Here is a 17520-nt window from a genome sequence, read left to right on the forward strand (position 1 = left end):
TGTGAAAAACAATCAATGATTATTTGAAAGACAAAACAACGAATTGTGTGATAATTTAAAGACATACTGTAGCATACACTTTTGTAGACTAGGGTCCAAACAAGTTGTGCACATGTTTATTAAACATGTGCTTGGTGGTTCAGCTATAAAGTAGGGATGGGTGTTAACAATAAAATGAGCATGTAGAGAACGAAGGCAAAATCCACCCATCCCCCATCACTCCACTGCTTTAAGACTTTTCCCCCAACCTTGGGGAAATCATCTTAAAGCACTGGACTTTAAGGTGGTGATAGGTGGGGTTCACACTGTACCCTCTGTGAGTTTCTTCTGGTGTTAAAAGTTCATCATTACCATCCCATCTTTGCTTTATAGCAAAACTGGTGAATGGGTGTTTTAAGGAACATGTATATGTCTGGTTTGACCCTAAGGAATAGTGTTTAAGATGGCATAAGACTATTTTGTTGCTAAGGTTAACTTTGGGAGATCGTTTTATGGGGATCCCAAGATAGAAGATGCAACTGTAGAACTGTATTCTTAAGAGGTATAGATTGTTGCAATAAAACAAATCAAGCAGTTGCAAAGAGTGGCTTGCATGAGTGAAAGTCAGTTGTACAACACGGTTTTCCTCCTCCACACTGAAATGCTCTGTGTCCCTGGAAAGCGTCTCCAGGCATGGGATGTGGTGTGGGGGCTGCAGTAGGAAGGGGAATCTAAGATAATACATATCATTAGAGGACCAGTTGTACTGCTATGCATATTAGTTGTATAAATGAGCATATATTGTTTGAGTTGAATCCAAAGAACCGGGAGCGGAAGGAAAAGAGCCTTTAATGCTGTTCTGAAAATGGTTGCACTACAGCCTGTAGAAGAGTTCATATTGAGCTATAATAGGAACGTTCTATAGCAGTTCTCATGCTTCTGCTTGCACTAGAGGTTCAAGACACTTTTGTGCAGCCTCTTGTGCGAGCTGAAGAATATCTTTGGACTTGATTCATTTTTCTCATGCAGCATCCTCACGAGAAAGTGTAAAATGGCCTTTCGTGATTCAAGAGTGTTTCCTGTGTTTCTTTCAGCATGCATGAGCATGTTTTAAGTGAATTTTTTTAATTAAATCCCATAAAAGGGGTTTGTTTCAGCTAAATTTCTGATACTGCACCTGAAAACAGAATGTTCTCATTTTTCTTTGTCTTTCTAGGCATTTGCTTCCTTCCTCCTGATTAAGTCTTTCAGCATGATAGCTCTCGTTTTCTGAAAAACATGTCACAGATTCTCCTTTGTACCATATACCTGAATAGAAAATATTTCTTCATTTCTAAGAGCCCATATATTAGGGTATAGTTGAAGTACACGATATTTCCCAGATGGGTAAGATTAAACATCAATCCCTCATTTTCCTACAGATTCCAGAAAATTTTGGAAAGAAACTTCATTATTTCATAGCCATCTCCATGTGGCAGGAGACCTGTGTAAATCTCTTCTTAAACTACATGTCAAAGAAAAGATCATCCAGTATTATGAGAGATGGGAAGCTTATTTCAGATCCTTGAAAGACATATAAATCTGTTTAACTTAAAAAAAAAACCTTTAAAAATACCTTAGCAAAAATGTATCTCATTAAATCAGTTGGAAACGGTTGGTTCCAGCAAAATAACATGTGGTTATTATCAACAGCTTAGGAAATACTTTGCATTAATAAGCAAGAGGGTTTTTTTTTAAAAAAAATCCATACATGAAGCACAAAACTGAAAGGTATTATTAGTGAGCTATTCATCCTAATAACTTTTTGGAGTCCGATTAATTTTATGTATATGAAAACTCAATCTACTTCTGCTGCTCTGCTTCTCAAGTAGGGCAGTTAAAAATAAGCAAGGGCTGAGTCAGTTAATTTAAATGAGATTACAAATCAAAACTTTATTTACTTAATTAAAACACTCTGTCGTAAAGTTAACAGTTTTGACAATGGCTAGTTTGGTGACGGTGAAAGGAGGATAAGCTCCTGCTATAAAAGGTGTTGGTAAAACTGGAGAAGAGATATAACCAAAAGTGTTTAAATCATTGGGTTTAAAGTACTAAAGCTTAATCACTTTGTTTTACAACTAATTGGTTAATATTGAGGTTACTCATTTAGGTAGGCAGCAGCATAATGAAGGGACATCTACATAGGGCATAGCTAGACGGGGCGATATCCCGGGGAACGCCCCAGGATTGTCCGTGTGCATCCACATGACGCACAGGGCATCCCGGAGCAGGGAGGGATGATCCCTCCCTTTTCCTGGGATATTGCCGTACTCTTTAATCCCACTTTTTCCGCAGTCTTGGGAGACCGCGGAACATGTGGGCAGGCGTCGCGGTTTGTTCCGGCTTGCGAGTAACCGCGAGGAGCTGGGCACGGGGGTGGGGTGGGGGGAGCAGGGAAATTGGTTTTTTAAAAAAACACTAACCTTTTGCACACAAGCATTTGTGCGCTCCATCTCCTTTAAAAATTAAAAACAAAATGGTGGGTGTGACGTCCTCTTTCTTCTAGGACGTTGTGCGTCCCATGTAGACAGAGGGGGTGATCTCATGATAACAATATTATCAGATTATAACCCCTCTGTCATGTTAGACTGGGTAGGTCTAGCCATGGCCATAGTTAGATTCATAGTGACTCCTGCAGGGTAGACGTCTGACAGGAGATAGAGAATGACTGGCTTCACAAAGCACACAACCCACACTCAAGGGTGAGTATGGGTTGAGTGTGGTTTGTCATCTAACAATTGTTTGTTGTGTTGTGTGAACCCAGCCATGCTAATAAACCATTGTTTGTTAACCATGAACAACCCACAGTTCACAACCCAGCAACAAAACATGAGTTCTCTATGAGTTGATAATGGTTAACAAACCATGGTTTGTTAGTGCAGTTGGGTTCACATAACACAGCAACGACAGCCCATGGTTAAACAACAACCCACACTCAACCTTGATAATAGGTTGTTGTGAAGCTAGCCTTCTCTAAAATCTAACACTGTTGCAAATACTTAGAATAAAATAGGTATATATTGCAAGCATCCAGTGAGAAAAAGAGACAGCCAATATGTCTGTCATAAGAGACAGCTTTTAAAACTTGATTTTGTTCTGACTTTATACTGTTAGTTTTACCCTACCCAATGCCTGTTTACCCTACCCTGTGCCTGTTTGCATTCTCTTCCCCTCCTTATTGTTTTATTATGATTTTATTAGAATGTAAGCCTATGCGGCAGGGTCTTGCTATTTACTGTTTTACTCTGTACAGCACCATGTACATTGATGGTGCTATATAAAATAAATAAATAAATAAATAAATAATGTCTTGGTATTTAGTATGCTAGCTGAAATTTGCAGTGAGAGTAGTTTCAGAGTAGCGAGGGTAAAAGAGAAGTTTCCATACATTTTCTATATAATAGAAAGCCTTTGCACAATTTTCCAATGCTACACACTTTTGTGTGACTTTAAAAATAAACCGAATGAAATGAAATATTGTGCAGCTTTTTAAACTATAACTAAAAAGTTGGTTCAATGAGGGCAGCACATGAATATTTTCTATAGAATATATTTTGTAAAAGGCAACAGAAGAAGCTAATGTGGCTTCACAAATTAACTGAAAACACAAAAGTGGAAGTGGAAAGAAGGCCAATTCACAAAAGAAGAGTACAGACAGATAGCACAGAAGTGCAGGAATGGTGTCCTGAAGGCTAAAGCTGAGAATGAGCTGAGGTTAGAGAGGGATGCTAAAAGCAACAAAAAAGCTTTCTTCAGGTATGTGCACATTAGAAGACCGAGGAAAGAAATGATGGTTCAGCTAAGCTTCCTGACAATTAGAGCAGTATGAAAATAGAACCAATCAGCTGGGGAGGTAGTGGGCTCTCCCACATTAGAGGCATTCAGGATGCAGCTGGACAGCCATCTGTCAGGTATGCATTGAGCAGAGGAATGGACTCACTGGCTTTATAGGACCCCTCCAACTCAAATATTCTATGGTTCTGTTTAGGGTGAAGTCCTGTGCATGTTTGGACAGAAAGGGGAATGTCACGCTACATGTCACGCTAAGCCATTCCATGAATAAACCATCATGGGTTGGTTTTCACTGAACAACCCCCACGGTACTTGAGCCTGCCATGGCTTTTTTTCTCCTCCTTATTCCCCTCCAGCTCTCCCACCGGCTCCAGCATGTATCCCAGGTGCCTTTTTGGAAGATTGTCTTGTTGCCTCAGTCCCTATATCAGCACCCTTTCTGCAATTGGTCTGCTGGGGTTGCTGGCTATCAAGAGAACCCCCACCCCCACCCCTCATCAGCTCACCAAATGGAATTAATTTTTCTGAGTCCTTATTAACCTGTTTGCCAGCTTTTCCCCTGGAACTTTCACTGTTGTGCATGTCCACCTCTCCAATATTTAGCCAAGCATCCACGTGTTCCTCTCTTCCACTTTGGGGCTTTCCTTTCTAGGTAGTGAACAATGTTTTTAACAAAAACCAAAGTCAGCTTCACGTTATATTAAAGGAAGCACACCCACTCCCAAAGTGCCTCCACCTCTCTGTTATTTAGCCAAGCAACCCCATACTCCCTTCTTTCAATTCAGCACTTACATTGCAAGCTAGTGAATACTTTTTTTTTTTTAAAAAAAAGGCTGCTTCATGTTTAACTAAAGTAAGTGTACCCACTCCCAAAGTAAGAGCACCCACTGGCAAAGTGTCTTATCTCCATTCGCTTTCAGCTCCCCCCCCACCGCTTGTAGCTAGCTTGTTTATTTCGGTCATAGACCAGCACAACAGAAAACATCATCACAATAATATTAAAAACCCCAATATACAATAAAATACATACATAAAATCCATAAAACCCCCAATATACAATAAAATACATACATAAAATCCATAAAACGTGGCAGTCTCAGCCTTAGTCTAAGGTGCAATAAAATTCTTCAACATTAATTTCCGTTGGTTTATGGCAGCCGCACAGAAACTGGCCACTTTTAGAGTAATCTGAGGATTCTGATCCGATAGAAGATGTTTTATGTAGTATTCATCTGATCTACCGGGAATTCGCTGCAGGATAAAGGTTATAAATGTTTGGCATAGATCTTGATAAAAGGAACAATACAGCAGAACATGGCCTACTGTTTCCACTTTACCCATCTCACAGGGACATACCCGTTCTTGGTAGGGTACATTTCCAAACCTTCCATCCAAAAGGGCTGAAGGTAGAACATTAAAACTGGCCAGAGTGAAAGCTTTCCTGAATTTAGGAATATTCAAGTCCACCAGATATTTTGCATAAGCAAATATCCTCCCATTATCTCTAAATTCAGGATACCTTGAAGCCAAACTCAAATGATTTTGCAATTCTATATCCCAAATACTTTGTTGAATTGTCATTTTAGCTTTTTCAAAACCAAGAGCAACTAGGGCATTTGGTGAGAAGCCCAGAACTCTCAGTTTTTCATATAGCGTAGTTTTCCATTTTGTCTGGAATGTATCAATTAATGTCAGTTTGGCCAGGCCCACTGGGGAGAAAATCAGCTTCAGCCAGTAATGAATCCTAAGGATCCATATACGGGCCTCAATAGAAATTTGCCCTGTCTCTAAACGGACAATTACATTTGGAACACAACTTGGGACTCCCAAAACTGAACGCAAAAATTTAGTCTGAGTGACTTCAAAGGGGGCAAAATTTTTGTATGCGCACAACTGTGATCCGTATAACATCTGGGAGATGGCCTTCGCCTTGAAAACTTGAATGGCTGAGGGAATATATTGGCCTCCTTTCGTATAGAAAAAGCAGAGGAGAGCCTTGATGCTTCTCTGTGCATTCTCAATTGCATTTTTAGTTTGCAAACTCCATAAGCCAGAAGAATGAAATGTTATACCCAAGTATCTAAAGGATGAAACTTGTTCAATGGGATGGTTGTTAATCTGCCATTTATGCTTTAACCTTCTTCTGGAAAAAACCATAACCTTATATTTAAGATGGTTAATCAACAGTAATTCATTTTTACAATAGAGATCTAACGCTTTTAAAAGACGTCTTAGTCCTACACTTGTTAAGGAAAGCAGCACAGCATCGTTGGCATACAGAAGTACTGACAAGGGCTTATTTGCCAATTTTGGGGGATGGGAACATACTTCCCTCACACTTTTAACTAATGAATTGATATAGAAATTAAAAAGAGTAGGTGCAAGTATACAGCCTTGCTTTACTCCATTAAAAGTTGGGATTTGATCAGTTAGGTGTCCCACCCGATCGCAACTTATCCGAAGATAAGTGTTCTCATATAAGCAGCGTATGAGAGTTAAGAGACGTCTATCAATATTTGTATCCTCAAATTTTTCCCATAACCTCTCTCTTGAAATTAGGTCAAAGGCCGATTTGAAATCAATAAAGGCTGCATAGAGAGCTCCTCTAGCTTTTGATGCATATTTGTCAACCAGGTGTTGGAGAACCAAGCCTTGGTCAATAGTAGATCGCCCAGACCTAAATCCTGCCTGTTCGTCTTCTAGAATGTTTTCTTGATCCAGCCACATAACTAGTTTTTCATGAAGATGGCTGGCATACAATTTACTGATTATACTTAAAAGGCTGATGGGTCTGTAATTTGCAGGGTCTGATCTTTTCCCTTTTTTGTATATTGGGATGATAATTGCAAGTCCCCAATCTTCTGGGATGCAAGCTGAATGATCGATGTAAGTGAATAGGGCTGCCAAAACTGGCGCCCACCACTCTTTATTGGCTTTAAGTAGTTCTGGAGGGATGTTGTCTCCACCTGGTGCTTTACCCTCTTTAAGTTTCAGGATAAGGTTATTTATTTCAGAAACAGATACAGGGGGCCACTCGGGAGCACTATTAATTAGAGCTCTTGGAAACTATTGGGAAACTTGCCCACTTGCATACATAGTATAGAAATGGGATTCCCAAACTTTAGCAGGGATAAGATACTCCGGTCTAGCTGTTATATTTGGCCAACCCCTTGAAATAACTTTCCAAAAGGTGGCTGAATCACCCGCCCTCGATGCATCTATTAAACTCTGCCATGCTTCCTTTTGGGCTTGCTTCTTTTTATCTTTAATCAGAGCTTTATATCTCCTTTTGTGCTCAAACCATTCCTTAGGAAGTACTGGAAGATTCTGTTCCCTGTACTGCCTGTACTTTTATAACTAAGAGGTGTTTTAAAGCAATGCAGTCTTGGTCAAACCACCTTTTAGATTTATTGGGCAAGGAGAGTAGTTGTTTACCCTTTTTATGCTTCAAGCAATTTTGAAGGGAGGAGATCAATATTTGGTATAATGATACTGCTTTTTCGGGGGATACTGCATTTAGTAGAACATCTCTAAGGTGGAGAATGCAATCCGAGTATAACATCTCAGATGTTGCTTTGTCCAGTTTGGCAGACCACCTAATCCGTGAGGATCTTATTTCTGCCTCTTCCATCATTGGAAAACTGTGTTCAGTGTGCACATTAAGGTTTCTCAGGTTTAGGGATAGCATTAAGGGTAGATGGTCACTCTCAACACGGTTGAGAGTGACCATCGGTTGAGAGTGACCTTAAGCCCAGTCACCTTATTTAACAAATTATAAGAGACTATGATATAATCAATCGTTGATGCACCCAAACTTGACAGGAAGGTAAATTCCCCATTCATATCACCCTTTACACCACCATTCAAAATGACTAAATCAAGTCTATTTATCATTTTCATAAGGCATAAGCCAGCGTAATTGCAACCCTTATCCTTAGATTGCCTATCAGGCAGGGGGTGGGCCTCCTCTGTTGCAGGTTGGTGTTCATGGAAATGGGCATACAAGGCTGCATCATTCTGACCAGTTCGAGCTGGTCCCTGCTTGTTACATTTCTTCCCCTCCCTGCTTGTTACATTTCTTCGTTGCTAGCTGTCACAGAGCAGTGATAGAGAGGATAATTACAGAAATGGTAATGCACCAGCCGTTCGCTCCTGGGTTCTTGCACAGGAGAAAAAGTTGTGAATGTTCAGGACACACTCTGGTGTCCTTTCATCATGATTTTTAGGGTTATGGGCAGAGGGCGCTGAGAAGGGATGGTTGAGAATGGATGATCGTGAGAGTGGCAGAGGTTTTTGCTGCTCCTGCCGGGCAGCTCATTAACCATTCTTAGCAACCCATGATAAAATCACACTCTGGATTCAGATGACACAACAAACCACTATGGATATGAGCTATGGGTTCTAGGGTGGCTTGTTTATGAAAAATAAACACTTCTATAGAAACTGGCCTGAGTTCACATGACACAATAACCCACCTTGACTGACTAACCATGGTGAGTTGTTACATCTTGTGAACCAGGTCAAAAAGTCCTACAGTTCTCAAGATGTCCCACCCAGCATTGCTGGCTGAAGGAATACTAGGAGTTTTTCCTGTCTAAATAGGATTGCATTCTTAGGCTTCAGTCTTATGCACATACTTGGGAATAAGCTTCAGTTCTCAGTGGGACTTTTTTCTAGGTAAATATGCATAGAATTGCTCTGCATCTTATGCAGTGTTAAAGCTGAAATTGGTAACTTACGTTATGTCATCTGAAATCAAGATGATTGAAAACTGTTCTGGGTCACTTCTGGGAAATTTGAATTCAGGCAGGTTGCGGAAGTTGAAGGTTAATTATAATTAGGAAAAGAGTGATGAATGGTTATTGTCAAACATAGACACAGAAGGAAATGATGTTTGATTTTATGCTGCCTTTCTATTTCTCCTGTCCCTTATCATATCCTTACAGTTGTAAATTGATATGATGTTGAAAAGTGTACACATTTTGCTAATATTCTATCCTATATTTGATCTTCCTGAAACTATATAACGGTATATCGTCTCGTTACAATTTAATAACAGAAAACGTAGGTAGAAAGTAATTCTAAAATGCTTGTCATAGCTTATAATAGAATTGCACATTGGTTAATTGTCTAACTTTGCGTGGCTCCCAGATTAATAGGAAGCCACAATGTCTCTTTGACTTGAGAGCTTCCAGACTTGCCATTCCTTCAGAACTGCTGCTGGATAAAAATGATGTTCCTTTTCTTCTTTTCTCCTCTTGGACCAGAAATAAAACAAAAGATATTACTTTTGTTCTGAAACAGTGTCTTGGACATTTTTCTGTTTCTGCCCACCTCTTTTAAACAAGAAATCTGAAACTAGATGGGCAGACCCATTTCCTTAATCCAGAGTTTGCCCCATTGAAGTATGAAGTGGTGTGTGTGTAGAAGTAGAACCTGATCTTTAAGGGCAAAAATGGCATGTTGGTGAGTGGTAAGGGGCTCTGCTCCACCTCTATCCAGTGGCATATTTCCCTTGAACTCTTTTCTCCCCAAATGGAGGAAAGTATCTGGGATGGTGAACTGCAGAGAAGAGAGAGGAAGGAGAGAAAATCTGCTCCCTTTTGTTTTCTAAATTGGGGGGGGGGGGAAACACCTCCACCTGATACATGATTAAGGCAGACCTAGGTTTAATCAAACTGGTCTGACGTCATGTTTAGTTTAAGCCAAGAAGGCAAAACCTTGGCATCTCTGATAATTTGACTAATAAATTCACAGGTGTAATACGTGAAAACCGACTAAATTTCCATGCCAGTTGAAATCTCTATTACATAGAATTTTCATTAAATATGAAATGGTGCGTGTGACATTCCTGTCCAAGTTCCACCCTTCTTCAGTTTCTACCTCTGAGAAGCAAACCCCTCAGGAACACCTGCTTTCACTTGGGTCAGTTGTCCCCACTGACACTCAAGCTTCAGCCCGTTCTCTTTCTCTCTCTGGGTTCCAGAGACATTCAATATGCGTTATTAGTTCACTCAACTACAGGAGGAGTAATATGGAAATAGATTCAATAATGGTAGTGTAATAAGTCAGTTAACATGTGGGAGTTTGTATTTAAAAAACAAACAAAAACGAAACAAGATTTATTTAAAATATCATGAATGCTTGATCCTAAATTCCCTACCTACTCTGCCCCTTCTGAAATCCTGTACACACGCCCCACTAACTAGGTGTTGCGTCTTCAATCCTTAAGCCATCTGTCAGTTCTCCCTTTATACAATCTTTGAATGCCCCTCACTCTCTAGCATACTATTAACCCTATCCTACCCAGGTTACACTTAACAATGTAAGTGCATATATTACAATAACAGGCATATGTTACAGTGTGTGTATTTGAATTAAATAATAATAATAAATAATAATAGAGAAAAATATAAAAAGGAAGAGGAAAAGAGAGAAAAATATAAAAAGGAAGAGGAAAAGAGAGAAATATGTACACCACTGGCTATGGAAGTTAAAAAACTATGGCAACAGGAAAAGGTTACAATTATTCTGCCAGTCACATCAGTCAGCAGCATCACATCATTTTTACAGAAAATCTTCAGAAATTAGGGCTACCAAAATACATCTACACCAACATCCAGAAAGCAGTCATACTTAAAATATATTTATTAGTCAGGAAACTTCTGAATCAGTACAAGACAGCATGACTTGGCAAAGCCCATCATGTTCATCTAGAAAAACTGCCATGAGCAAGAAAGAGAGATAATAATAATATGACGTGTAGGGGGGAGTAATTCTGCTTTGGCACTTTATTATTATTTTAGGAATATTCATTAATGTATTCATTTATTACATTTCGATACTGCTGCATAGCCGTAGCTCCCTGGGCGGTTCATAAAAATATAGCTTAGGCCATGGCTAGACCAGGCCTATATCCTGGGGTCATCTCGGGATCATCCCTGTGCATCCAAATGACACACAGGGGATCCTGGTAGCAGGCAGGGACGACCCCTCCATTTGCCTGGGACAATCCTTAGGTCTAGCTAAGGCCATAGTGTGGGTACAATCATCATAATTCCTGATAATTGCATTTAAAATCTATAGTGAATTTATTATACTGTATCCTCTACTTCATTTAAATAATAATAATAATAAAAAGCTACTCAGTTTTTACTTTCTCGTCCTTTTCATAACTTTCTTGCCTCCCAGATGGCTACTGGAGCCTTCAAATAATTTCCAGGAGATGGATTTGGCCTGATCTCTGCTCTAGATAGGACCATATTAGATAAATTCAATTAACAAACATGTTTTTTTGTTATGCAAAATGGGAAATTCTCTTGAAATGTAACTATCTTCAGAGAGGAGAGTTTTGTCAGGACCATGGCAGGAAGAAAAAGTTAAACTGCCTGTCCACCCCCTATGTTTCCTAGGATGCTCCAGAACATCATTTACACAATAAAGGATGCATTTACACAATTGCCATTTCTGCTGGCCCACAGAGTCCAGCATCAAATGTTCCAAAAGTACAGGTACAATATTCTTCTCATTCTTGAGTTGCTAACTGTAACACTGCATATGCATACATGGTTAGAAGGATGATATTTCTTCCTGATTCTATGGCTATGTTTAAATATGCATTATTTGATTAGAGAGAATTCCATCTGAATATTTGGTCTCTTACAGCACTATTGTACACATGTCTATTCGGAAATAAGCCCCATTGGGGTAAGTGGGTCTTACTCCTAGTTAGATGTGTATAGGATTGCATCCTTACAATCTTTGGGATCATGACTATAATTCTAAACTCTGAAATGCTATAGTTTTCCCCCCCTTCTCTTCAAGAATACTGCATTTCCCCCCCCCCCATGTAAGAGTGTCATGAAAGACGAATCAAGTATATGTGGCTGCTATGCAACTTTGTCACAGGGCATGACAAAATAATGTACCTTGTAGAAAGATATGAGAATGAGTATTCTCATTTTACCAAGTAATCCCATTCAATGAACCCTTACACTAGTGACATAGTAACAGCAAATCAGTACCAAATTGGTAATATGTTTCTTCAATTTCTTTGTAGATTCTGGACAATCAGGAAGTCCAAGCCACAATGATCCTGCCAAGAATCCACCAGGTAAAAATTAGTTCTAGGCCATTTTGCAGTTGAGCATTGTTTGAGAACAAAGATTGTACTGTTAATAGACTGTATAATTGGTTAGCAAGCTATTTTGTGCTGGCACACAAAATTGTGATTAGGATAAGCACTAGTTCTATTACATTTTTTTGTGAAGTAGCAAATGCTATCAAGATCCCATTAACTGCAAGAAAATTTTCTTCAAATCCGGTCAGAGAAAGAGAGTCTAGAGTAAGAAGCTGGATCTCAAAGTATGTTACTTAGTAACACTATATAAAATTTCGCTTGGGTCCAGGAAATCTGATGGATCGTCTCCTCCTGTATTGTACTGCGTGTAATTTGATATCGTCATCAGAGGGTGTCATCAGACGAGCATTTTATTGCACACTCATTGCTGGGTGCTCACCGATTTTCACAGGTCCCTCTCATGATGTTGTCCGTGTCCCGCGCACCTCCTGTCCCTTGTAGTCTTCTTCGCGTGACAAAAAAACCAACAACCAATAAGTCTGGCTTATTTTTTGAAACAAAAGTTGCCGCTATCTCCTGCTGTGTGCGGGAGAAGCAGTGGAATCAAAATTGGCCACTGAATGGGCCACATGCACATTGCTTACTTCCTCTTTTGAAAGAGGAAGTATTGAGGGACAAACGCACAGGTGGAGAAGAAACGGTAAGGAAACACGATTTTCCCCTGTGTGATGATGCAGAGTCCCTGTTGCATCTCCCACTTTCAAGAGAGATGAGGTTGATGGCTATATGAGACATGGCTTTTTTTTTGTAGCAGCACCCTTCCAAGAGTGATCAGGCTTGCCATCCTTACTGAATTTTAGACAAATGAAGTTTTAAACTACAGCAGTCTGAGGAACCCGTCTTCATTCAGTTTTATTATCCATAATGAGGTTTAGATAAGTGAAAAAAATAATTTAGTAAGGCTTCAGAGCATTTTTGTTTGTTTGTTTATAAAGATGAAGTATGAACTCTTTGCAAGTTTGAAAGCGAATAATTGTCTCTGTGTACCTTCTCCAACGTTCAAACAATACAACTTGCAGAAGACTTGCAGCACTTGGTTGTTCCACAAACTCAAACAGCACTATAGTGTTGCTCCACTGATTTTTGTTGTTGTGCAAGTGCTTGTTTACCTGTTTTACAACTGCACTTGTGCAAGGATAATTTTAGTTGGCCTCTCCTCTTGCACATAGTTTGAAATATACTTTCTGCTACTGAATTGACATTTGCACTAGCGGAATGATACAGATACTGCCTAAGAAATACTGGTTAAGCTTAAGTTGTGTATGCCATCTTTCCCACTTTGCATGTCCACATTGAACTACTTTCTGTACGTGTAAAAGTGTCTCTTCCTATTTGTACTCTTTAGTGTATGCATCTCCTATCATGTAAATTGCCTCAGCAACTTATAAAAATAGAAGGAAATAGTGGACTTGCCAGAAGAGACAATGTTGACATCAGAGCTAAAAATCATAAACCTTCTTGATGTTTATCCATTTCTGCAAAACAACAGTCTCATGTGGCACCTTAAAAGCTAACAGATTTATCTCATGCCCTTGATAAAGTTGACTCTAATCCACAAAAGCTTATACCACAATAAATGTGTTAGTCTTTCAGGTGCACAAAACTCATTCTTTGTATTGTTTTGCTCCAACAGGCTAACACTATTCAGCTATGTAATGAGCAGTTCCCTTTTCCCCCTCGTGAGTAAATTGTAAGAATGTGAGAAAGCAATACAAACAGTATACCAAATTTGTTATTTTAGACTTCTCCTTGATTTTGCTGTTTTTGTAACTCCATTGTATCTAGCTATTTGTCATTCTAAAAAAAGAGCTGTTTGCTTGTTATTAGTAGGTGGTAGAATTCCAGAAGTTCACTTTAGAGACAGGAATTTAATGTTCTTTATTTTTGGTCAACCTTGTCTGTTGATGGGAAGGAACTCTTAACTTTTGGTTTCCTTTCTGTCAATAGGGTTCTTAAACTATTAAGGGAAGGTGCATTTAGTTACTTTTTCTTCTCTCATCCTTTTTATATTTTATAAGCTGCTCTTCAAAGCTTCTGTTGAGAAAGACTCTCCAGAGGCTTTCCGATCAGTGTACCATTAGTCATACTTAGAGTAGATCCATTGAAATCAATGGGGCAAATTAATGGGACTTCTCTAAGCGAGTAGGTTTCACAGCCAGGACACCACGAGAGAGAAGGCTTTTTTTTCTCTGATCACTACACACTATGCTTAAGAAAGCGGTAGGACTTAAGAGAAGGGTTCCCAAGATGATTTTAGAACTTTAGCAGGTTAATGCTGGGAAAAGCATTCTTTCAGATATTTGGATCCCAAACCACAGAGGGCTTTAAAGAGAAAAAAGAGCACTTTGAATTGTGCCCCCAAACGAACGAGTAGTGAGTGCCGTTGTTTTTGAACTAGAGAAATGTATTCCATGCAAATCTGTCTACTGAACCTGGGACTTTCTGCTTGTAGCATGTGCTATGGTCCTTGTCCAGGAATGTCTGGTGAAGCATCAGCTTTGCTTTAAATTATTAGCTGCTAAATTATCAGCTTTCTAATAATTTTTCTAAATGGAATTTTATTTGAAACACCAAATAGAGCTGTAAAATGCTGTCATTGACGTATGGAGAGTGAAACAGACTATAAAGTACACTGGAGTTTGAATGCTGAGGTTTTCCCCCTTAGCTGCAATTCCAAAACAGATAAGACTACTACCAGAAAGAATTTGCTCACCTTCCTTGTCCTTCACTACTTTGAGAGTTAGGGGGAGATTAGTCTAGGCTCTAGAGGATACCCTGAAGTTCTGACACATTATTTTCTTGTGGGAGCTTCCTATTATTTATTGCTGAAGGGTAGAAAATACAAATATTTATAATGACTGAAGAGGGAAATGCATAAATAGTAAACACCATATACTCACTGGTTAGACGGGCCACAGAGATTTTGGAATGAATGTTTTGGAGTGCTCTTCCCCTCCAAGACTGGTAGACAGTCAACTTTCTATGCTAGCATGGCCATTCTTATTTCTAGCTTTGATCTGCATCTTAAATATGAAGCCAGCATGTTGGAAGAGTATATTGCTATAGTTTTGGAATGTCATCACCTTCTCAAGAGCTTTGCCAAGAAAAAAAAAGCCTGGAAACTGCGTACTAGCAGTTGGCGAGGCTGTTGGCATTGAATGTTGGTTTCTCTCTGTTTGGCCAGACTGTTGCATTCTTTAGGGTGTCTGGTAATTTGCCTTCTTAACTAAGGAGGAAAAGCAATACCCTGTGCCAAACAAAAGAACATTAACTAAAGTTGTTTAGAGTTCTTTATAATTTATTCCTAAAAATACACTGTGTGTATTGATTATATGAGTACAGCTCTTACTTACTAGTAGAGCACAGTGGGTACAAGCATAAAATGTTTCTGCAAGAGTACTGGCTTATTATTATTATTATTATTATTATTATTATTTTGCTTTTCATCCTGAGAACTTTAGACTTGAGAAGCTAAGGAATGTTGAATACCAGGTGGCCATTTTTTTTCTTTTTTAATATTGAAACACTCTGACTTTAACAGCTACATAAGAAGCAGGATTTTACCCAGCATGGACCTAGCTACATTGGTATGCCGCTGTAAAAGGCATAGATTTCTGCCAGGGGGAGGGGGAAGAAATGAGTGCTCAGGACCTTAGAATTACCAAGAAAAGAAAATGGGGGGTGGGAGGGAGAAACTAGGTGTGCTTCAAAACAGAAAGATGTACAAGTGTCAGGTGTGCTGAATCAGCACATCTGACACAGACTGACATTGGGCCTGCTAGTCCAAAAAGCTTGGTGTGGTTGGCACAGCACATTCTGTTCCTAATCTCCTCCACCCATTTGATTGTACAAGTGCGTTGGGAAACGGTCATTCTAATTGTCCTTGTAGATTATTCCCTTACATAATGAAAATTGCCAGGCAAAGGAAAAAGAAGTGGCCAGCACTATTAGTAAAACTGAAAGCATGAGCATTAAAAGAAAACCTGGTATTTAAACTTTTTTTAAAAAGAGTAGCACGTTACTTAAAGTACTACTTTGGTTTTATCAACTGTAAGCTGAGAAATATCACTGTATTTAATTTAATGCTGTTCATTGGCTGGATTACATATAAATATTAGTGTTTCAGAGAGACTGTGGCCATTGCTAGACGAGGATTTAGCCCGGTGCGAGGCCCGGGCTCCCTGCTGTGTGTGCAGATGACGCAGAGGGGATCCCCGGGTCAGGCCGGGCTAAAGCCTCCCTTGACCTCGGATAACCGGATCCGCTTGTGGATACTTCTGTGGCTTTTCCTGGCTGCTCGCTTACTCGCGAGTAGCCGGGAGAAGCGGAGCGCTGTGTCCATCGGGCGGGGGGGAAATCACGGGGGGAGATGGGGGCCGGGGGAGAAACAGCGGACTTGGCAGGAGAGATGGGGGGGAAGAGCAGAGCCAGGGTGGGGAGATCACGGGGGGGCATGGAGAGGGCATCGGACATGGCGGATGGGTGATTGGGCGGGCATGGCGAGTGGGCTGGCAAGGGGGCATCAGAGGAAGAACGAGGCCAGGGCAAGGAGATCAGGGACGGGCAAGTGAGCAGGGGCCAGGGCAAGGAGATCGGGGACGGGTGAGCGAGCAGGGGGAGGATGGGTCAGTGAGCGGGGGGTGGACATGGCAAGCGGGGGGAGGACAAGCGAGTGGGCAGGGGGGGCATCAGACATTGGGGGGAAATCAGGGGCAGGGAGAGCGGGGAACCCTTTATTTATTTTTTTAAAAGCCTTACTTTTCCGTTGGTACGCACATGGCCCCTTTAATTAAAAAAATGGCCGACGCAACGGGGCTTTCCCTTACCCCGCCGTGTGTTACGTCTAGCTAGGGACGACGGCCTGCGCTAGCTGCAGCGCGGCCTCGCCCCGACTCCCCACCGGATTATCAGGTAGGTCTAGCAAGGCCCTGTGTAGGTTCATATAAGAAGAGAATGTAATAGCTTCTGGAAATGTAGCAATAGCTATTCCTTTGCATTCTCTTCAAAATATCCAAAAGGAGAGAGTAGCTGAATTAAATTTCAAGTATATCAAACAGTTTCCCAGAGAGAAGTTTTCTAACCAACTTCACCGCCTAATTAAGAATCCTGGTTAAAAAACAAAAACAAACTGGCAGTCCCTAGCCTTAGATCAGCCTTCCCCCAACCTGGTATCCTCCAGATGTGTTGGACTATTATGGATGCATTTATTATTACATTTCTATACTGCCCAATAGCTGAGCAGTTCACAACAGTTAAAATCATAAAATGTAACAAAAGATCATATAAAACTACAATTCCCATCATCCCCAACCAGCCTGGCCAAACACATCTGGAGGTCACCAGGTTGGGGAAAGCTGCCTTCTATAATATGGTATGGGAGGAGCAGCATGATCCTGTTGCCCACTCCCAGTACCTTAATTTTGGGTACAAGACTGACTCCAAGAAAATCATCCCATGGTGTCTCCCTAAAGTGACAGCAGAAGAGAGAATAAAATAACACACACTCAAAACAGCTTATGTTCCCTTTGGAATTAGAATATCTCCTCTGGCTGTGGATCCCAAGAATCTAT

General features: G+C 40.3%; 1 protein-coding gene across 13 annotated transcripts in view; it reads left to right on the forward strand.

The window, feature by feature from the left end:
• NFIB (nuclear factor I B) overlaps positions 1-17520 on the forward strand; it is a 224834-nt gene that overhangs the window by 124303 nt on the left and 83011 nt on the right. For all 13 annotated transcript variants that reach the window (XM_063129245.1, XM_063129248.1, XM_063129254.1 and 10 more), the window contains exon 3: positions 11870-11923. In XM_063129245.1, the coding sequence (XP_062985315.1) occupies positions 11870-11923 (54 nt within the window). The remainder of the gene's footprint in view (positions 1-11869; positions 11924-17520) is intronic.

Source organism: Elgaria multicarinata, chromosome 6, assembly GCF_023053635.1.
Source record: "Elgaria multicarinata webbii isolate HBS135686 ecotype San Diego chromosome 6, rElgMul1.1.pri, whole genome shotgun sequence".
Lineage (NCBI taxonomy): Eukaryota > Metazoa > Chordata > Lepidosauria > Squamata > Anguidae > Elgaria > Elgaria multicarinata.